Below are 22,615 nucleotides of genomic sequence, written 5' to 3'. Positions count from 1 at the left end.
AGCTTTGTCTGAGGTGAGTTATCTATGGCTGTTTAATACATTCAAGTTGTCGATTGATTGCTCAGTCTCAGCATGCATGTGTGAACACATCTGGAATAAAATAGTTGTGTATGGCTTTGCACAAGTGTTTTTACCTGATTAGTTTTTAAAGGTTCTGCGGGCTTCTATATTGGAATAATATATCAGTTGGCCTCTTTTTTAAAAAAGTTAAGAAAAAAATGAATCTATTTACAAAATGAGGTCAGGGATGTCACATAAAGTAACCAATAAGTGACAAAGAGGCCTGTACATGTTGATGAACAAAACATATTAGCTAGGACATGAAGTAGATGCCATTTTCCGAAAACAAAATATTGTGTATAAAGTGCTATGAAAACAAAATATTGTGTATAAAGCGCTTCCCCACAAACCCCCAAACAGGGAAAGACTTAAATCCCCCATAGCCACAGTCCGCTAAATTGTGGGTAAGGAGGGAAAAGTAGACTGGTTACTGCTCAACAAACCTTTGTATATGAAATACACTATTATGAAGGGAAAATCTCATTTGGGGAAACTTCTTTTAACCCTGCAAATTGCCCATTCAGGAGTTGAATGTCATTGGTAGAACGCTACTTAGGAGGCCAAGACTAGCTTTGTGGAAAGCTTCCTGTTGCCAAATTAGTGGGTGGTTTGAGGAAAGTGTACTAACTCCAGAGGATGACAATGTGGGCTGTACCTGTGTGGCTAACTAGGCCATTCAGTGTTTAGCTTCAGTACCTGTGTGGTACTTTGCTGAGCATCAAAGAGATGGGCCTTCTCAAACCACATGATAAAGGTGCACTTGAAAGCACCTCCAGAGTTCTTGCATTCTAATGCTTATATGAAGTAATTCTATCACTAGCAAGAGCTGTGAGAACCGAGGAGGAGGGCAAGGAGCTTACTGCCTGGTCTGCCATTTGGCAAGGCTGTGAAGTGTCTCTTGGGTCATCCTTCCCTGGCAAGCAGCCACCAATATTCGCATAGCTTACCAGTTCTGAAGATGACTGTTAGCAAGATCTTCACCTGCCCTGAAGTAAAAAAAGGCGAGCTTAACTGAAAATCCTTAGCTCATCTTTCTATAAGCGGGATAGTCGGGAGCAAAATTGCTAATGTTGGGTGAGAGAGAGATGAGGAAATTGCTGGGTTAATCCAGCATCTTTTCCATCCCAATTTACGGAGACAGAGGGAGTCTCTACAGCAAGTTTATGTTCATTGAAGGGGATTTGAAAAGCTGCCCCCACAGGACGACTGGCCAAGCCCTGTTCCCATGGCACTTGCAGTGTCAGTGCAGAAGGGGACTTGTTCTCCCCCCCCACACACACACTTTGGGTTAGGAAAGTGCCCAAACTTCCAGGTCTCGGATGAGGAATTCCTCTTTGGGAGATAATGTCTCATTGTTGAATGTCTCGCAGGGCTGACTTCCTCCATGGTTCAGGTCTCCATCTAGCCACAATCCAAATTTGCCGCTGCAAATAAGGGGAAAGGCAAAACATGGCATTAACTTTCTGCAGAATGAGGAACACAAGAAGCTTCTGATCCATAAGAAATACAGTGTGGTTTGGCTCATTTGAGTCAACAGCTCTGTAGGTATCTCACATGCACATGCTTTCTGCTGCCTGGGCTGATTGAAGAAGGGTTGTAGTGAGAGCCAGATTAGAGGGCTCATTGCTTCCTTTCTACTCAAATTCTTTCCCCTGCTCTGAAAGGGTTTACAATGAGCTCACCATTTTGCCACAGTCTCTATTTATACATTTAGATGCTTTGGAACTATATACAGCCAAACTGGTTTTCCACTGCAATGATTAACCATCTTTTTCCAACATGTATACAAAAGAGTCCACAGTAACTTGGAAGATCTTGACGCAGAGCAAGATGATAATGTGTACTAAATAAAGCTAGACAGCTATGTCCACTCAAAGGACACACACAAAAATACCACTGGGCTTTTTGTAATCGGTATCTCAAATCATAATGACTGAAGAAGTACAGGAGAGAGGAATCTTCAGTTTGATGTCATGAAACCTAGAAATAAGTGAGGGGTGGATAGTGGTAAATTTAAAAGAGAAAAAAGTAAAAATACTTTTTACCGTGACTCACATTCTGAAGAATAACCTGTTCTAGATGAACTGTGATGGCATTTGTTTTACTTGTACCACTGATTCAGTAGCAGAGGGACCCAGGCTCCATAAAGAGCTGCTGACGGCGAGACCATCCTCAAAAGGTAATAATCTGACTGGGACTGCATTGCAGCACCCCTTCCCTTCACAACAAATCCATTTCCACCCACTAACATCTTTCACAGTCACATACCTGCCTCCACCAATTGCTAGGGAGTCTGCATCTCCTTTCATGAAGAAGGTGTTTTTACCTGTCCACTTAAATACCTGGAGAGTAAGGAGAGAAAAAACATGGTTGAGAGAAGCATCTTGGGAATAAAAGACACAGCTGTACAACTAGAGAAAACAATCATTATTTTGTTTTCCAATGCTTACTTGAAACCTTTATATTCTTGTTCAGTTGGCAGCATTTTGAATGTTGTGTCAGCACCCCACCCCTTAAACTCTTGCAGACTTGTGAAGTTTGACTCAGAAGTAAAATGAGAAGCCAGAATTGCAACGTAATACACAAGCTCCCTATCAGGGCAATTGTCTGCATATTGGCTCTGGTGTAAGTCTCATTGAGTTCAGTAGAATTTATTGGTAGTATTTATTGGTAGGGGTCGCTTACCACTTCCTACCATGTGTTTTAATTGTGACTTCCACGCTCACCCTTGTTTCTGGAATAGTCATCTTTTCATACTCTCTCTCTCTCTCTCTCTCTCTCTATATATATATATATATATTGGAGAATCCACACAGTATTGTCAAATGGTTGCTTGCAGTCCAGCATCTTTTGTGTTGATCTTCCATGTTTTATTATAACTGAATTTTGTGTGTGTGTGTGTGTGTGTGTGTGTGTGTGTGTGTGTAAAAAACAATTGAAGTAGCACCTTGACTGTTAATGCCCCATTTCAGATCTCGGGTAACTTTAAACAAGCATGTCCCCGTTGCAAGTAAAACCATTTATAGTAAGAATAGGGTTGGTCCTATAAATGTCTATCTCTATCAAAGGCCAGGATAAAAAGAAGGATGGAAGAAGGCTGATTTATTAGACCAGGCATGTCCAGCTCCCAAGAGACTTATCTACTCCCAGTATAAAAAACTGGCAGTGATTTTATTGTCATTATTTTATTGTCAGTGACCCATTGTCATTGGAGGGGGGAGGAGCATGTGGGGGGTGGGTGGATTGCCTAGAGCTGTTGAGCTTTTTAGGGGGAGGATTGCACAGAGTTTTTCAGCTTTTTCCCTGTAACATTTTGTACATGATAAGGATCCCATGATCTACCAGGATCAAACGGGGATCTACCGGTAGATCACGATCTACTGGTTGGACATCCCTGTACTAGACCAATTGCCAAATGGTGCATACTGGAAACTTTGTAGGTATACCACTTTAAGCCTGTGGCAAATCAGTGACAGGCAACATTTGTATAATTGGTAATAACTCCAGATACTGTTAACACACACCGATAACCTTCATACTTGGGGGATGATATCCCTTCAGTCACCTTAAGTTGTGGGGTGAAGGAAAAGAGAAATGTTTCTCCATTGCCGTAGAAGCAGCTGCTGACATGGATGGCTGTAGAAGAAAAGGCTCCAAATATCTGAAAAGGATGCAAGAGAGATGTGTTGTAACTTGCAAGTAACAGGAAGGCCATTTAGAGTAGGCTGCGAACTGAACCCAACCAGACAGCCCCCCTCTGCTAGATTTGATAAGTCTGGCCTGTTTCAAAGCTTACCTGGCCTTCAGTGTCTCTGATAATCAACAACACTGGAGAGGCTAAATCACTCATGCTTCGGTACATAGTCTTCAGGCTAAATCCATCCCTTGCTGTACAGTAGATGAGGTTCCATGGGTGTCCAGTCACTCGTAGAGGGAGGTGTGGTGCAAGCTAAAAGGTATCACATACACAAGGTCACTTCTTTCCTTACCTCTCTCTACCCTGAGGCCTTTAATATGTTATTGGACTGCATGTCTCATCATCCCTACCCATTGGCCATACTGGCAGGGGGGAATGGGAGTCCGTCAACCTCTGGACAAAGTTCACAAAGTTCACATCCTTGCCTTAAACCTATCCAACATAGGAATGTATCTTAAGTTATTCCAGTAGATCTGTGGGGAACCTTTGGCCCTCCAAATGTTGCTGTACTACAACTCCCATCAGACCCACCAAGCAGGCCCAATGGTCAAAGATAATGGGAGTTGTAGTTTAGTAGCATCTGGAGGGCTAAAGGTTTACCACACCTGCACTAGCTCAGCAGTATATCTTCTGCTTAGTAGTTCAGGTCACAGGTCATACACCCTAAGTCAGTGGTTTCCACTGGTGGTCTGCGAACCCCAGGGGGTCCATGTAACCCATCAAGTGGAGCCATGGCACATACCCATCAACCGTCCAGGACATCCCATTTTGGGGGCCCATGCTCTCGCATGGGTCATGTAACTCACACAGGAGTACTGCCCAGAAGGCGCACATCCCAGTTTTGCGTTGGGATATGTTGGAGCATATGGTGGCACCAATCACATAAAAAACATTTTCAAAAGTAGGGGGCCCATGGCTTGGCTTTTGAAAAACAAGGGGCCCACAGTCCTTAACTAATTGGGAACCACTGCCCTAAGTTATTGACCCCATCTACAATCTTTGTATGGGACGTGGGTGGTGCTGTGGGTTAAACCACAGAGCCTAGGACTTGCCGATCAGAAGGTTGGTGGTTCGAATCCCCACGACGGGGTGAGCTCCTGTTGCTCAGTCCCTGCTCCTGTCAACCTAGCAGTTCAACAGCACATCAAAGTGCAAGTAGATAAATAGGTACCGCTCCAGCAGGAAGGTAAACGGCGTTTGCCAGATGCAGCTGAGTCATGCTGGCCACATGACCCGGAAGCTGTACACCAGCTCCCTCTGCCAATAAAGCGAGATGAGCGCCGCAACCCCAGAGTCGGTCACGACGGGACCTAATGGTCAGGGGTCCCTTTACCTTTTACCTTACAATCTTTGCATTCACATAAGTGAATATTAAGCCTGTGGAAATAACGTTTTTGAGACTGTCCTGGAGAATTCCACTTCTTTGCACTTTTTCCTTGTAAATGGGGCCAAGGGTCTCGTGGCCCTTGTAGAGACATTGCTTCAGCAGACCTTCCTGCTTCATTCCTGCCAAAAGCTTGATTTCCCGGTTAACAGAGGTCAGCAATACTCCATAATGTGTGCCTTAGCTAAGGACAATGTGTGGAAGTGATGTATAAGGGCAAAGGGCTCATCCAGGGGAGTCACTGTGATAGCAGCACTCATTTGCTGAGTCACAGTATGAAGGGTGCTCACCTTTTGGATTTCTTCTATGTGTAGGATGTTGCTTTGCCCATTTAGCACAGGCTCATGAAATTCTGTGCTTGTCCAGACTGGGTTCTCTGGTTCAGTAGACTCCTCAGGTTCTGAAGACAGGGCTTCTTCTAGAAGGTTGGGCTGATAAAAGGACACAGACTGTTAAATGGGAAATGAATAAGGCAACAACTAAGTTGCAGAAGCTTCCCCAGTATGTAGTCTGTTGCGTCACTAGAAGGATACTCCTCAGAGAGAACTACAATGGCAAAAAGATAAAGCAAAGTGAATTACAGAAGGCAATCAGTCTACCCTTCCCTCTAGTCTCATGGGACTGCTAAAAGCTTTGTCTTATAATTAATAGCACAGCAGTATGTAGGCCACAATAAAGCAATATTTTAATCTCGGGAACATCAGTTTAATGAACCAGCCTGAGCCCACTCCTCCCCTTCACCCTTTGTTTCAGAGGGTGAGACTAGAAAAAGGGTAGAGTGATTCATTTAAAGCCTTAGCAGTCCAGATGTTGTTGGACTCCAGCTCCTTTCAGACAGCATGGCCAGAGATAATGAGAATTGCAGTCCAACAACATCTGGAGGTCTACAAGTTCTCCATTCTTGATTCAAAGCTCTATTAAGTGCATCTCTAGGGCAGGTCAGAAAGCAACTCAGAAATGTCTTAGAGCTACCCTGCAATTGTCAACTATGTAAATGTGGAGCCTTGACTCTGTTAATGAAAATACACCATAGTAAAATGACGGTTTGCTCTTTGCTGTGCAATTCCTCCTCCTCCGACATTAAATATTGCGATTGCAAGAGAAGAAACTAGATTCAGTACACATTTAAAGCTGAATTTATGAAATTTGTACTTTCCAAAACAATATGCAACCTGAAACAAAATCATCCTTCAGAATTTTGCAGTACACCAACCAAACAATGTTTACAAAAATGCATATATTAAGGGGAAGTGTGCAAAAAATAAAATAAAAACAAAGATAATAGAATAGCATGTAACGATGCATTTTATTAAGGAAACTTGCTTACAGAAATGTGTACATTAGTAAAAACTGCATTTAATAAATTGATCATTAGCAGAAATTCACATTAAAATGCTGCTGAATTTCTGTGAGGATTAAAAAAAACCCCCAAACCCCCCTCAAACTGCTGAAAAATTCAGAAAAATGAATGTAAGATTGGAAAAATGAGAATCAGAACTGGCAGATCTTTCTATCCCTTTTCAGGAGGGGTGAGCCTTCTTCCCAGCTTTTAGTAAAAAGTGGTTCGCTTGAGGGCTGCTGCACATTATCAAGGTCCTACATAGCCAATACAGTGGTACCTTGGGTTAAGAACTTAATTCTTTCCGGAGGTCCCTTCTTAACCTGAAACTGTTCTTAACCTGAAGCACCACTTTAGCTAATGGGGCCTGTCGCTGCACCGCCGGAGCACAATTTCTGTTCTCATCCTGAAGCAAAGTTCTTAATCCGAGGTACTATTTCTGGGTTAGCGGAGTCTGTAACCTGAAGCGTATGTAACCTGAAGTGTATGTAACTCGAGGTACCACTGTACTGTACTAATGTCCAGGAAATAAATTCTGTGTGTAGATCATAAAAGTACAATGATCCTGCACGACATCTGTGTACTCAAGCTACTGTCCTAGAAACACATGTAGAGAGGCCTCAAAATCCTATTAGCATGTGTATATGCTATCGTATCTCATCTGCACAGAAGCAAAAACTATGCTTTTAAAATCAATCTGAAGATTATCGGGTAAGTTATCCCTATTTGCTTCTATTGCCCTTACTCAGACTGAAGATGAGGGTGTAGGAAGATAATGGTGGGATATGTTTGTAGATACCCTTTCTGGGCCAAATAATAACAGCAACACACCCATCTCAGTATGAAAATGCAATGCATTGGGCAAAAACCACAAAGCCCGGTATCAGCACTGCTCTTTGTCCTCTGCTTCACTTTTATCAATATAAATTTCCCTTGTGCTTCCTCAATTACACATACTTTCCCTTATCTGCAGCACCAACCTAGTTGTGGAAATATACCACCCACTTCTGTAGAAATCCTACTTTCCTGCTACCTTCCTTTCTTTTGGGCTTGCCACCCATCTGAATATATATTTGCTTAAGTCACTTCAAGGACGTGAATATTAAAAACTGTCTACCAAATAGCCCGAGGAGCTGAGCTTAAAAGCAAAACTTGAGGTTGAAGGCAAAATCAAGGTGATGGCAAGCTCCACCAAACATGATGCTTTTTCATCAAATTAATCTCCTAATCAATTAAATCTCCTTTGCACAAACGGTATGGAATGATTCTGCCTGGGATTGCCTGGTAGCACTATCTTGACCACATAAACAATGGCACTCTCAGCCCAAACATCTGAAATAGAAGAATGATGCTCTGCACCAAAAGAAAGGAGGGAGGGAATTTAAATTCCTCAGTAACACATTGTCTACTGAAACAAACATATTTCTGTGCTGCCTGGTTTTGAGGTTGACTGACCAGTGTTTCCGTTTTCCATTAGGATATATGTATATCTTTTTGGACCTAGGAACCCAGTAGCACTAAACTCCCATGATGCCAGATGGTTTCAGAAAGACACAAATGTGGGGAGGGGGACATAGTACAGTGAGGATGGCTTGCAGTTTCACTTCCTAGAGTTCTAGACCTGGAAGGGATCTTGGAGGTCATCTCGTCTAACCTCTTGTTCAATCTGTCTTGCTTCCCTACAATATGACCATCCAGCCTCCATGGTAGGAGACCACCTCCTGAGGCAGTCTGCTCAACTGTTAGCTCTTACCACTAGGAAGCTTCTGCTAACGTTTAGTTGAAATGAACTTTATGCCCTGCAGTTTGCACCCATTTGTTCTTGCCCTGCCCTTTGGAGCAACTCCCTCCTCTATTCCTTCCCTATCCCGACCCAAGAAGCAAGGACTGCTGTACATACCAGACGAGTGTAGCGACAGCGTGGAGTTTTCATGTTTTCTGTGATCATCCAAAGCACGACCACGACAGCCGTGCCGTTTCCTGGCAGCGAGTCAGAGAGGGGAGAGCAGGTGTCTGCCAATTGCCTGTGGAGAACACACCCTCATTCATAAACAGCATGTACTTTATTCTCTCTCAGTAAGCAGGTTCTTCTATTGCTATACAGCTATTGTCACCTGAGATCTCACTATGAAATCCTGTGGCACACAGCCTTTTCCAGTTATCTAGTGTTCTGTAGCACTGCCGAGGGAACTTCTGGCCCTCCAGATAATTGCTCTTATTAGTTTATTAATGTCTCACCATTCATATAAATTTAAAGGCGATTTGTAATTATACAATAGAAACAACCAAAATAGGTTTGAAAACAATACCCAAAAAATATGAAGATTGGTTTTAAAATAATACATATAAAGGATGCAAGGCCAGAGACCTAATCTTTTTCATCCCATCCATTCAGAAAAACTTGTCAAAATGAAATTGTTTCCAGAAACTACAAACAGTGGGTGCCTGTCATCTCATTCTCAACTGGGATGGTGTTCTACAAAATAGGGGCAGCCACCTTAAGAATGCTGCTCTGAGAAGCTGTGGAACAGGCTTGTGATAATATAGGGGCTTCAAGCAGAGACCCTTCTGCAGAACAACAACCACCACAATTATATGCTTGGTCCTGAGGGTTATAAGACTTTATATATTAGTAAGAAATCCTTGAACTTAACCCATAGCAGACTGGCAGATCTTGGAGTAAACTCTCATCATTCCTGACCACTGCTCATGCTGGCTGGAGCTGAAGAGAGCTGTAACCCCAAAACACCTGGAGAACTCAGATTGTCCACCTCTGTTCTATGGCTTCACAGATAAAAGTCCTAGAGAAATTGGCTCTTCATAAACTATAGCTCTGAGGAGAACTCGAGTTGATTAATAACAGGTGTATGTTGAGTGTATCCTGTCTCTTTAAGAATCAGGCCTGGTCTGTAATAGAAACTGCCTTCCTTGGGTGTGGTTCCTTCCATAGGTCAGTGAGACCTAGTCAGAACCTTAGTAATGTATGTAGCAAGTCCTAGCTGCTATGCTGAATTATTGACCTGTTGCTCGCAGATAGTTATTGATGTTTTCCTGATTTCCTGACATTTTCCTATACTCTTCTGTAATCTCCAACCAAGCAAACAAGAAGTATTATCAGAAGAAGGCAGAACACATTTGAGTCAAGCAAAACCATTTAAGGAAAGTGATGTGTTGGGGTAGCAGGAAAACAAATCAGGAGGGGGCAGGCTGTTCAAACACAACTGTCCTTTATTGCTACATAACAAGTATGGGAAATGAAATTGCACACTGGAGCTCTGCAGCATGCAAATTATGGGGCTCAAGAGGTCCAAAAAGCATTACACTGAATCAGTGTAGTGGCCTGGGTAGAGTCCCAAAGGTCTGGAGGACTGTGTTTGGCCTCTTGGCATGAAGTTCCCCATCCTTTTTCCATAGTTTACAAGGATACTGAATCTTCTTAACCCTTGTTTTTCATTAGCCACTGTGGTTCTTTGTGAAGAAGTTGAGCAAGGATGCTGTTCAGGAGCATCTGAGTATATGGGAAGACATGAGAAGTCTTGGATTGGTCTTGGACCCTTCAACTTATGACAGAGTTGCTCTCTAAAATAAAATGTGTTCCACACAAGCATTTAACCCAGGAATATCTGGCAAGGTGCCATGGGTGTCACTATGGCAGGATTTCTGAGCAGATGTCCACGGCTCCCACTCAGCCGAATGAACATGAAGGTTCTCAAACTCAGCAGGGGCAGTTTATCACATTGAAAGGAAGTGCAGGAAACCACACCACCATCTAAAGGCTGGGGTGGCGGCAGAGTAAGAGTCTAAAATTACCTAACTGCCCCACTGCAGGCTACACTCGAGAATGGTCCTGCTCCCCCAACATCAGGAGATGCAGCTTGTCAACTCCTAGAAGATTAGCTACTGTAGAAGTGACATGCAAAAGAAACCATGGTAACATGCAAATTAACAGGCTTTATGAGTCATGGGAATCACTGCCTTGTGGGATCAAAGGCATGGGAGAGAGTTTGTAAGCCACATCCCCTAAAATTCACTTATCTACACACAGTATCATTCTCAAGTGTGCTAAAATTTTACACAGGAGATCATCATAAGAACATCAAATGAGCCCTACTAGACTGATCAGATCAGCCCCCTCCTTCCAACAGCAGCTAGCCAATTGCTTCCAGTTAGACCATAAGCAGAGCTTGAAGGCAGTAGACTTCCCTCACTATGCCAAACCATGCATCATTCTTATAAAATTATATGCTCTCCTCATGTTGTCTTTTTCCCTGAATTAAAAAGCCCCATATGTTTTGGCTATTTGTGGCAAGGAAAGTCCTTCAGCCCCTATATCATGCTGGTTTCCCTTTTTCTACAACTTTTGCAGCTCTATGTTATCCTTGAGATGGAGCGATCAGAGAACTCTACTGATGCTCCACCAATGAGCTGTTGCCCTTCTGCATGTTGCCCTGCCTTGGGAAGTGTGGCTATTACTCTCATGGGAAATATTTTGATTACCAGTTTTAGTTGTTTTTATTCATTCAGGCTTTGGGGAGATAACTTAAAGTTTAGGCATTAGTACTACTACCACAGCCACTATTAATATTTATTCTCCCTGGCCTTCACCGGGTTTTTATTGATTTTATTTAACAAAATGTAAACTGCTTGAATGTAAAAACACAACCCCAAACTCTATGCAGTTTATCAACAATATAAAAACATTAAAATGAGCAATAGCAAAAGTTTTAAAAGGTATTTATTTAAAAGATTAGACTCAACACTATCTAAAAATAAATAAAACACATGTAAATTCTACATTCATAATGCTGTGATTATGGTTTTAGGTTTTTGTGGATTTGGCTGTTGCAAACTACTCAGAGTTCTTGATAGATGAAGGGCAGGATAAAAATAAAATGAACAAAACAAACAAACTTACCTGCTAGCTACAGGCGACCAAGAAGTCCATGCAGGTGAGTGAGTGAAGTGGTGTAAGAAAGAAGGACCACTACAGTAGCCTGCCTCTGAAACAGCTTGGTTCCCAGACTTGTAATGTAGAAACAGGAAGTACCCTTTTCACAGCCAGCATGAAAATATTGTGAGTTGGTGGAGGCTGGGGTGGTTGCTATGGGTCACTTTGTCCTGCCTCCACCAGTTCACTTGGTAGAATGCTTTTTTATTTTCTTTTTAGGACTAGCCTGCTAAGATAATGTGGGCTTCATTTCCATGCTGCCTGTTCTACAGCCACCAAAGAAACTCAGGCTACTAGCCTCTTACGAGGTCAGCATTTATTACTACTGTTTTGCAAGCTAGTAACTTTTGTGGGTTTATCTGCACGACTGATTTTTATGCCAACCTGAGATGCTCCAAGCACATGTAGGAGCATGTTTATTTTTTTCAGAGGATAGCCACTGTTCCCAGCACACCTTCCTTCCTCCTGTAGAAACTTTTCTTCCAAAGATCTGATTTTTCTTTTCCATTTCACCTATACCCCCACCCCAGAGACGGCACAGCTACACAGTTCCATCTTATTGTAAGAAGGTTGGTAAAACTCAAATGCACTCGGCTGAAATGACTTATTTACAAGATACTCACATTTACCTGAAGAGGGTTCTGTGGGGAGACGTCTAACAAAGCACAGCTGGGTAGGTCCCATATAAAGCAGCTGTTCTGTTGTTGCCTTGCTTAAAGCAGAGGTGTTGAGGAATCCCCTGCAAATCTCAGGGAAGCATCACTAACAATACTGCTCTGGAAATACAGCTCTGAATAGCCACAAAGTTCATATGGACTGTGAACACATACCTGGTTCTATCCAGTCCACTTTCCTTGTCAACTCTCTCAATCTGTGCCAGCGGACCAGTTGCTCATCTGCCACTCACGGGGTACAAGTTCAACACATCCATCTTGAGCCAATGGGTCCCATTATTTTGGGATCAACAGTCAGGTTGCTGCAAGTGTTGCTATTTGTAACAATGATGTTGCAATGCATGTGTTGCCTGTAAACTTTCTGACACTACTTTTCTTCCTTCTAACCCACCCCTTGTGGCTGAAGTAAGTTATCACTCATCTGTAGATGATAACGCAGATGTTCATTGAGTAAATCAGGCCGCAAATTGTTAAGCTTGTTGTTGTGATGGAGCAAATGACCATGGCCAGTCTCATTCAAGACCAGGAATATACACACACACAAAAATAAAGCCCTTCTTTCTAAGAAATAAATAAATCAGGCAAGTTTGTCGGTGCCACACACACACTCCTCCTCCTCTCATTGTTGAAGTTCCCAGGCAGAGATGGTGCCTATATGCCTTTAAATGCTTTGAAGCATTAAGCAAAGCTATGGCAGCTGTGCTTCTTGCCCTGTCCACTTTTGCATTCGGTAGCTAGCGGGAATCTTACTTTCTCTATGGAGACAAGTGGAGTGGATCATAGGGAAAAGTGATGGAAATACAGGGTGCAGGGTGCCTAGGATAGCCAGAGAACACCTTCAACAGATGAGCAGAAGATGCAGTTTCTACAGGTGTTGCTTGTGCAAACTATATCTCCCTTGCAAACTACACAACCATTAAACATTGTGCAGGATAACATTAGACAAGTCTACTGGACCAGGCCAGGCCCAACTATTCCAGCATCTTGTTCTTACAGTGGCCAACCAGATGCCTTGTGGGAAACCAGCAAGCCGAACCTGAGCACAGGAGTGCCATCCCCGTCCTGTGGTTTCTAGCAAATGGCATTCAGAAGCACTATAGGCTCAAGCCACAGTTGCAGAGCATATCCGTCCTGGCTAGTAGCCATCTGATAGGCTTAACCTCAATGAATTTGTCTAATCGTCTTTCAAATACATCTAAGTTGAGGACCATCACTGCCTCCTGTGGGTTCCAAAAGCATAACTATGTGCTCTTTGAAGAAATACTTCCTGTGATCTGTCCTGAATCTTCCAACACCTGCTTTGGAGTGTGTTGCTTCTGTGGTCCTCTTTTGCATCTGCCCACCCGAAGAGTCGGTATAGCTTTGCTGGGTACCCTAAAATGCATTCTTTGACGCTGCTGGAAGGTAAGGATTCAAGGACATAGATATTAGTTACACCATCTTAGCAGTGACTTCCAATTTGCTAGAAACAGAACAGGTTCATAATGCATTTTAATCTACAGAATATTGTGCACATCTAGACATAGCAGCAACACATGGAACAACTAATTCATAGAAACTTATGTAAGAAAAAATATACACAAACAAAGGGTTTTCCACATGGGGTGTGTCTGACAGATAGGAAGGATAACATGAGTTTTTACTTGCTTTTTTTGGGCGTGTGTTTGTTGTGTGTGCTTTTACAGTTTATTATTCTATTTTGGTTTTAAACATGTTGTAATTTTTTTGTCAGCCTGTGGAAAGAGATGAGCTAAGAATGTATATATACTTAGGGTCTACCTGTTGTGGAGATGAAGATAAGGATGATAAAGCATGTGACAGATTGTAGTAATGACTATGGTCATTTACCATCCCATTTTATAATACAGTGGTACCTCGGGTTAATAACTTAATTTGTTGCAGAGGTCTGTTCTTAACCTGAAACTGTTCTTAACCTGAAGCACCACTTTAGCTAATGGGGTCTCTCGCTGCCGCTGTGCCACCGGAGCACGATTTCTGTTCTCATCCTGAAGCAAAGTTCTTAACCTGAGGTACTATTTCTGGGTTAGAGGAGTCTGTAACCTGAAGCGTATGTAACCTGAAGTGTCTGTAACCCGAGGTACCACTGTACACAGTAAGAGATGCACGTGTACCTTTCTGGGAAACTGTCCAAGGTCTTTCTATTGCTTCAAACCTATAAGGTGTTGTGAACACACAAGGCACATAATGGGTGGTTAGATAGAAAAGCTGAGAAAGGTCTTTGTCCAGGACTCTGGAGAACAACAGGTTCCCCACCATTGCTTTACCATGTCTGACTCTTGGCTTGTTCTCTGGTTCTGCCTCCCAACATTGATCCTTGGCTTGACAGCCTGGTTCCTGCTTGGTGGCTGTTTACCTCTGAGCGATGATCCTTTACTTTTGCCCTTATTCAACCTTCTGCTGCTAGCGTCCAAGAAAATGCAGTAACCAGAGCACCAGCTAAACTTTCAGGCTGCAGGGAGTCTGGGCTGTGCACAGTTGCCAGGAGGTTCCCTGTGATGTTTCTATTCCAGGGCACAGAGTCTAGGATTCTCTGGGATCCAGCTGCAGCCTCTGTTCCTGCTGACTCACTTCCAGGTGCAGGTGTGCAGAGAGCTCACCTGGGAGATTCTCAGTCTACAGAGACAGCAGTTGTTTGCCTGGACACAACAACATTTGTATGCCTTGGGTAGGGGAGTGCTTCAAGGTCACTTTCAAAATATACAGTCATTCGGCTTGGATACAAACTCACATACAGTATATGCTTATGCTAAGGGCAACAAATAACTTGCGCTAAGGTAACCCAAATTCGAAGCCAAGAATCTGCATTTGTTTCTTTATCTTATTTGATTAAGGATTCCTACACACCATTTAAAGCACTTGATTGATTGATTGATTGATTGATTGATTATCCACCCTTCACCCTAAGGTTCTGGGGTGGGTTACAGCAGTAAATACAACTTTAAATGCTTTAAATTTAATGTTTTTATAATAATAATAATTTATTATTCATACCCCGCCAATCTGGCTGGGTTTCCCCAGCCACTCTGAGCGGCTCCTAATCAAATGTTAAAAACAATGTTGTTGTTTAGTCGTTTAGTCATGTCCGACTCTTCGTGACCCCATGGACCAGAGCACGCCAGGCACTTCTGTCTTCTACTGCCTCCCACAGTTTAGTCAAAGTTAAAAACAATACAGCATTAAATATTAAAAACTTCCCTAAACAGGGCTGCCTTCAGATGTCTTTTAAAAATAGGATAGCTGCTTAAATAATAATAATTTATTCTTAAATAATAATAATTTATGGCTTTCCCCCCAAGAATCCTGGGAACTGTAGTTTGCGAAGGATGCTGGGAATTGTAGCTCTGTGAAGGGTAGCCCACAGTTCTCAGGATAGCAGGGAAAGGCATGTGCTTCACATTTATGAGGAGAGAATCAATATAACATTAAGGATTCAATATAACATTTTGGCTGGCCGAATGTAATGATCCCTCCTCCCCCACTGAGTGTTGTTCTGGGAATTCTTCCAACCCCCAGCAGAGCCAATTTTAAGAGAGAAGATGGAGAGGATCCATTGTTCAAGTAGAAGGGCAGGGCTTCCACTGATGTGACTCCTTAGTTGACTCTTGTTCACTGTATGTGCACAGCCTGTGTACTTTCATGGTGTGCGGGCACAGCTAACCGTGACAGGCGCACATGTGGCTACAACCTTCCCCATGTGCTAGGACAGTGTTCTTCAACCTTGGGTCTCCAGATGTTGTTGGTCTACAACTCCCATCATCCCCAGCTCAAGCAAACATACGGTAGCTACATAGGTAGCTGCCTTACACTGAGTCTGACCATTTGTCCATCTGATTCAGTATTGTCTACACTGACTGGCAGTGGCTCTTCAGGATTTCAGACAGGGCTCTCTCCCAGCCCTACCTGGAGATGCCAGGGATTGAATCTGGATCCTTCTGCATGCAAAGCGAATGCTCCACCACTGAGCTAAAGGCCTACAGTTGGGCAATTCTTTATTAGGACCAGCCCCAAAGTCACAAAAATGTGCTTAGCTCTTCAGCTCTCCAGAACTCTTCATCAGGTAAGATGTTACACAAAGCAACGGATGGTGCAATGAGGAAAAACAAGTAGAAAAAATAAGTTAATTGTTGTGGCCGCAAGGCCAATTCGGAGAAAGCAGACGCTGGTTTGCAGCCTGGTATCTCTAGAGCCTAAGAAGGGCTTGTGATCTCCTTCTTGGAACTGAGGCCACAAGCTCAGCGAATTTAGAACGCTTTTAAAATTAAATGGGTATTAAGAAGCTGCAATGTAGGTCCTTGTAATTTATTATGTATTACTTTAGTAGTTGCTTTGTCCATCATTCTAATTCAAATTGCTTTTGTTCTTTCATTCACACTGCACCATCTTGATTATTATTGTTCTTTTATTCATACTGTGCAGCTTTGTTTATTACACTGCCCTGCCTTGATGGATTTTCTTTTATGTAATCGTTGAAGTTCATGCTATCATTTCTGTAGTTACCACTGTGAATCAATAAAACATTTTGGCTGCAGTTCTCTACTCATTTATCCTGGAGTAAGCCTCCTTGAATTCAATGGGTCTGTCTTCTGAGTAGACAGGTGTAGGCTTGTGCTGTCAATTAATTTCAGATACCTCCTTGAGTCTGTGTGGACCTCACCACTTGTTAAAATTTTACCCGCTGGAGTGTAAATTTGTACTGAAATTCAATGATTGGTGACCACAGTGGCAACAGCAAGCTGCCTATGTGCTGTGTGTTTTATGAATTGCTATAAAGTCTGTGTTTGTATAATCCAATCTTTCTGGATAGCTGATGCAGTGTGAGATAAAATAATGTGGTGAGTTTTGTGAATTAAAATGCTTATAATTCGTAGCAACACTCCAGAAAAATCATCAACACACAAGTGTATTCCATATCTTAATCAAGATTAATTTTGTTAACAGCATCACCTAAATATATTCTGCATGCAAATGTTAGACATACTCAGAGTAGACCTGTTGAAATTCATGGACTTGGAAGGTTACTTAAGTCAATCAGTTTCTAGGGGTTTGTTGTGCTCTTGAGTAAGACTTAGCTGGATATTACCCATAGGAAATTTATTTATTTGATTGATTGATTGATTTATACACTGCCCATCATCAAAAGATCTCAGGGCAGTTCACAAGATACAATCCACAGTGTGTATTTGTACACACATGCATATGGATAGATATGCCAGGATTCACGCTATCAAGAATCAAAGGCAAATTTTAATAACATCTTGCATGAGGTTTTAGGGGCAACATCTTGTCAATTTCGTACAGTATGGTATGACAAAACCAGATGGGCAGTAACTCTACAATTAGCAAGCTGTCACAGCTAATCCAGATTTCCTCATGAACGCCTATATGATAAACATCTTTGCATTCACACATCTGTTGCGCCAGCACTCTGCATTTGGGTTGAACATGTATGGTTTGAAAAATAGCATGTGAAGTAGCAACCCTCAGACAGTGGTAGACTTAGGCCTGATTTATCCCAAAGATTGACTTATGCTACATAATCTGACTTGACCTGATTTATCACTTGCAGTAGAATGAGATGGTAGAATCCTGAGGTGATAGAGTAGGCTATACCTTCTCAGCGTGAGAGCCAGTGTGGTGTAGTGGTTAGAGTCCTGGACTCTGACTTGGGAGACCAGGGTTCAAATCTCCCCTCAACCTTGAAGCCTAGTGGGTAACTATGGGTCAGTCACTATCTCTCTGCCTAACCTACCTCACTGGGTTGTTGTAGAAGTGTGTACACCACTGCGAACTCCTTTGAGAAAATGTGGAATATAAATCTAGCAGTAGTAGTAGTAATACTGCCCACACCCCCTGCAATCAACTTATTCTCTATCATCTTGAAACTTTACTGTCCCAGCACTTTACCATCTTATTTGAATCTTATTTATCTGAATGTGTGTAGGGCAAGTCTTTATTTCAACCAGTCACTAGATGGCAGCATAAGAAACAATTTAGTTGCATTCTGAGACTGTTAGGCTGCTGCAGCGAAACAACAAGTTTCCAGCACCTTGAAGACCAGCACACTTATTATGTCATAATTTTTCATGGACTAGAGTCTTGCATCCAATGAAATGGATTCTAGTCCATGAAAGGTTATGCCCGAATAAGTGTTTGTGTGTAAGGGGCCACAAGACTCTTCATTGTTTTTATAGGAATTTTGTACAGCTTGCATCAGAGTACTTGCTTTGCTTAAAGCCAATGTTTATATTGGCTGTGTTGCTCATTTGCATTACAAATGTCTTTCTTTGGCTTTTTCTTCTTCACATAAAGAGCATGGAAGAGACTCAATGGCTCACAGCTGAAAATCCTCTGAATCTAGTCGCATTCTACCCTATAATTGATATCATTGAATGTACTGCTGCTTTTTTGAAGTTCAGGAGCTCATCATGACTACTGTCCGCAGGGCCAAGGCTGATTTCAAAGGATGAGTGTGTTCCAGTTAGCACATACTTTTGAAAAGTGCAAGTTATGTAGTTCCGCTTTTAAATGTGATCTGAATCAAATGTCCCCCCCAGCCCTAACCAGAAGGAAATAGTGAGATGTGCCATACCCAAGCTGATTTTCACTTTATTTGTGTTGTCATTTGGGTAGAAGCAGTGTAACAATCTGGTGGTCCTTGGCTCTCTGGTTGGTGCCAGAGGCTGATGGGCTTTCCCCCTTGCCTCTTGCAGTTCCATGGAAACTGGCAGTTGGAGCTGAATTTTTTTCTGGCAGAGTGGAAGAAAACTCCCTGCAGCTGTTTTTTCTCTGGCCAATAGTAAAGCAATTATTTTTTCATCAAGCCATGTAGTGAACCATTTATTCCAACGTTCTGCATTATGGGGTTGATTCGGGGGAAAGTTAAGTTGAAGCCCCACATGGTTTCAATAGAAGAGAGTTAAAAACATGCTCTCTTTCTGTCTGTCTGTCTCTGTGTGTCTCTGTCTCTTCTAATGAATTCAGTACAACTTCAAAGTGTTTTAACTGGGGCTGGACTGTGCTCAGGTGTGTCGCATGGCCAAGTTGTGGAGTGTAGGTGCTGCACATATGGCATAACCTCAGTTATGAATGGTACTGCTTGACATTTTCATTTGGATTTTTATTTTTATTTTGGTCTGGAAAAGCATACAGTGCTATAGATACACACTTTCTTAATGAACAGCTTATAAGTTAATACAATGGCATATCATGCATATTAAGTCGTCCAGAAGATCAGGGACCAAGAACCTTACTTAGGAGCAGTGCTTTTTTCTGGGGGGACGCAGGGGTTTGCATACCCCTAAATATGTTGTCAATCTAAGTTTGGCCTCACTGAGGGGCAGTATTTCAATATGAGTAGGAAAATGAGAGTACCCCAAAACATTTTTAAAGGGAAAAAAAGCACTGGTATGGGGATATGTCCAAGGTTGCCAGATGAAGAGCCACACAGGGTTTAGAGCCTTAGAATTTCCTTGCTCTGTTGTAACTCCAAATAATTGCCTTGCAAAGTTGGAGTGAGCCGAGAAGTGTGTCAGCGGGAGAGCTTATTTATGCAGTTTTGTCCCAAGAAAGGTCATTTTGCTGCTATTGCAGAATCTTTGGAAAATTGGGATTCCTGTAGAGAGAGCACTCACATGCTCCTACCCCACAGTGATGCACTATTAAAGTACTACTGTAGGATGTGCAATGGGTGTTGTGGCAATGCTACTGTGCTGGGAGGAGAAGAGAACCAGAGCAGCATTTAGGAAACATGGCTTATTTCAGGGAAGTAGTGTTGAATGGTCTCTTTAAATTTGAAGGTTCATTATTGTTCCATAAGATGTGTATGTCTTTAAGGGCCAGAGCAAATAACGAGACCCAGGTTTACAGCTGTGAAACAGTATAGCAGGTGCTGTTAAGTTGTGTTAATTAAGCTGTGTCAGCAATTAGGTATAGTATATAAAGAGCAGCACCTAGCGCTCTCAGTACCCTGGGGGATGGGTTGGTGGTTGGGTCATGCTTGTTGATATATTTAATGTAAAAGCGGTTTTTGTTTTTGTTATTCAAACCTTCTTAAAGTTATCTTTGAGTTCCTTGTGATGCGTGGTCTGCAAATAGCCAACAAGTAGTCCATTGTATTTAAACAACTCCAGTTAAAACAGGGACCAATTTAAAAAATGGCTCTTTCTCTAACGGTAAAATGATGGAAACATGAGATTTAAAGCCAAAGAACTGGAAACAATATAAATTAGGCATTGGTCCAGGAATACTTATATGGGGCCTCCATGATAGATAACCATGTTAACCAGCACCAGCTGCTCACATTAGAACAGGCAAGGAGGATGGTGGCATATTGCAGTCTAAGCAGCAACTGTCTTGATAAAGGTGAAGCAGAGATGGGGGCACATTAAATAAGGGTTCTGCATAAAAAAATAGAGAGAATAAGATTAGATTTAATAAGTTAGAGCTGTTGCAGCTCTGGGGGTAAAAATATGGTCAATGTTTTGTGTGCATGAAGTGGGGTGTGAAGACTGAACCATCATCAATCATTTGCTCTACAGTGGTGTTCTTTAACCTATGGTCCCCAAATGTTGCTGGACTACAACTCCCATAATCCCCAGGCAGTTTAGTTAATGGTCAGGAATGATAAGAGTTAGTCTAATAGCGTCTGAGAACCCAACACCAGGGGCGGAGCTACCTGCCCCGGCACCCGTAGTGGTGCGGGGGGGGGGGGGCTAGCCGGCCTGCAGGGACAGGACTAGCTGCCCGCACGGCGAGCATCGGGTGGGTCTGCTAGCTGCCCATGGCAGCATTGTCTCTAGTGGCCCACAGCCCACGCAGCGAGTGTCTGGGGGCGCCGCCTGCGCAACGAGCGGGGTGTGGGTGGGTGGCACGGCAATGTCACCCAACCTCACAGCTGACACCCAGTGCACACCGCACTCCCCGCACCCGCCTTCCTCCGCCAGTGCCCAACACTTCTGTAAGTCCTGTAGCTTGCATCATACCCTCCTTTCCCTTCTTATCACACTGTTATAAGGGAAAAAATGCTCCCTTTCCCTTATGGGGTATTCCAGAGCCTGTATAGAATCCTTAAGTGGCTTACCTATCGGTAAGAGAAAGTAACAGAGGCCAAGCAGAGTATGTTGTTGTTTAGTCGTGTCCTACCCTTCGTGACCCCATAGACCAGAGCACGCCAGGCACTCCTGTCTTCCACTGCCTCCCGCAGTTTGGCCAAACTCATGCTGGTAGCTTCGCGAACACTGTCCAGCCATCTCGTCCTCTGTCGTCCCCTTCTCCTTGTGCCCTCCATCTTTCCCAACATCAGGGTCTTTCCCAGGGAGTCTTCTCTTCTCATGAGGTGGCCAAAGCAGAGTATATTGAGAAGCAAAGTGGCTAGTAATCCTGATCGTTATTAAAGGAACTGTTGCAACAGGGTCCCCACTCACACACACAGGAGGGAGGAGAACCCTGAACAATGATGTGCAAGCCCTTATATAGACTTTGGAAATTGCCCACCCTGTAGCCCAAGACCCACCCACAACCCCTATCATACGTACATCACAGAAGGAGACGGTCTACAACAGGAATTCTGCCTGCAGGGATACTGATTGCATTACCTGGGCAGTCTGGCCATTCTTTTGTGATGGTTAATACTGTACTTTAGCTCCTGAGTCCAGGTCACCCTATTCGTGCACAAATATGCCCTTAAGACAGGAACTGCAAGCAAAAAGGCAATAAGAAGGCTTTGCCCATTTGCCTCCCTTACTGCAGAGGAATATTTTAGGTCACTGGGAGACTCAAAATGGCTTCAGGATTGCTCTCCCATACTATTTCAGACACGTGGTTCATATATTTAGATATGTGTGCATTTATGAATATTTATTCTATATTTGAGACCTTAAAATTCTTATAACAACACAGTGAAAAATCAAGGGCCTCATCCCCAAGTTATGGAGAAATTTCATAGGTTCTTAAAAATATATGTAGGAAAAACATATCATTGATTAAATATTGTTCAGCATAGGGTCTCTATAATCTTTAATTATGCTTTGGATACAGACATGCAATCACAGACAGATACGAACAGGAAAAGAAACAGGATGTCACAGCCCTTCTGGGCCTGTACAGCCATTTAAAGAGTGTGCTAGTTCCACTTTACTTTTGGGGAAGCAGAAGGTTTCCTAGCAAAACACTGATTAGCATCTCTGGCCTGGCTTGTCCGAGCAAGTAGCCGGGCTCCAGGCCAGGGAAAGAATGTGTGTGCTGCCCTGTGTAATTTACTGGGAGTGTCCAGCCTTTTCAGCCAGCTTGTTATTTGGAGTGTTAGAAGCACAAATGTCCTTAGGGGGAATATTGAAACGAGGGAGACCCTTTAACTCCTATTGCTATGCATGAGCATTAATTCAGCCTCCATTGTTGGAATTGTGACCCAATACAAACTTTAACCCCAGAAATTAAATAGTAGCCTATGTTGCACCCCCAAGCTCTCTGTTATCTTGCTATCCTGTTGCACATT

The 22,615-nt window shown here is 42.8% G+C and overlaps 1 protein-coding gene across 3 annotated transcripts; it reads right to left on the bottom strand.

Annotated features, from left to right (window-relative positions):
- Positions 1 to 1,204: 1,204 nt before the first annotated feature.
- TLDC2 (TBC/LysM-associated domain containing 2) lies at positions 1,205 to 11,060 on the bottom strand. 3 transcript variants are annotated; one of them, XM_081917339.1, is made up of 7 exons: positions 10,291 to 11,047; positions 8,381 to 8,504; positions 5,432 to 5,590; positions 3,857 to 4,009; positions 3,626 to 3,721; positions 2,329 to 2,402; positions 1,205 to 1,484 (listed from the first exon to the last, which is right to left on the bottom strand). In XM_081917339.1, exons 2-7 carry the CDS (start codon positions 8,426 to 8,428, stop codon positions 1,349 to 1,351), a joined length of 666 nt encoding a protein of 221 aa, XP_081773465.1. In that variant the 5' UTR covers positions 8,429 to 8,504; positions 10,291 to 11,047; the 3' UTR covers positions 1,205 to 1,348. The 3 variants fall into 3 exon arrangements, with proteins under 3 accessions (XP_081773465.1, XP_081773466.1, XP_081773467.1); XM_081917340.1 differs by having other exon boundaries at positions 5,432 to 5,572; positions 10,291 to 11,026; XM_081917341.1 differs by having other exon boundaries at positions 1,348 to 1,484; positions 3,585 to 3,721; positions 10,291 to 11,060.
- Positions 11,061 to 22,615: the final 11,555 nt, after the last annotated feature.

This window comes from Podarcis melisellensis (assembly GCF_964234715.1).
Source record: "Podarcis melisellensis genome assembly, chromosome: 6".
In the NCBI taxonomy this organism is placed as follows: Eukaryota; Metazoa; Chordata; class Lepidosauria; order Squamata; family Lacertidae; genus Podarcis; species Podarcis melisellensis.
The sequence above is the reverse complement of the archived record's forward strand: the minus strand, read 5'-3'. Positions and strand labels throughout refer to the sequence as shown.

What these genes read in the sequence shown, in the direction of transcription:
- TLDC2 (XM_081917339.1), bottom strand. Translation starts at nt 8,428, where the DNA reads ATGATCACAGAAAACATGAAAACTCCACGCTGTCGCTACACTCGTCTG. An exon ending in GCTGTCGCTACACTCGTCTG is followed by an intron (nt 5,591 to 8,380) that starts GTATGTACAGCA and finishes CCCATTTAACAG; the next exon opens with TCTGTGTCCTTTTATCAGCC. An exon ending in TCAGAGACACTGAAGGCCAG is followed by an intron (nt 3,722 to 3,856) that starts GTAAGCTTTGAA and finishes CATCCTTTTCAG; the next exon opens with ATATTTGGAGCCTTTTCTTC.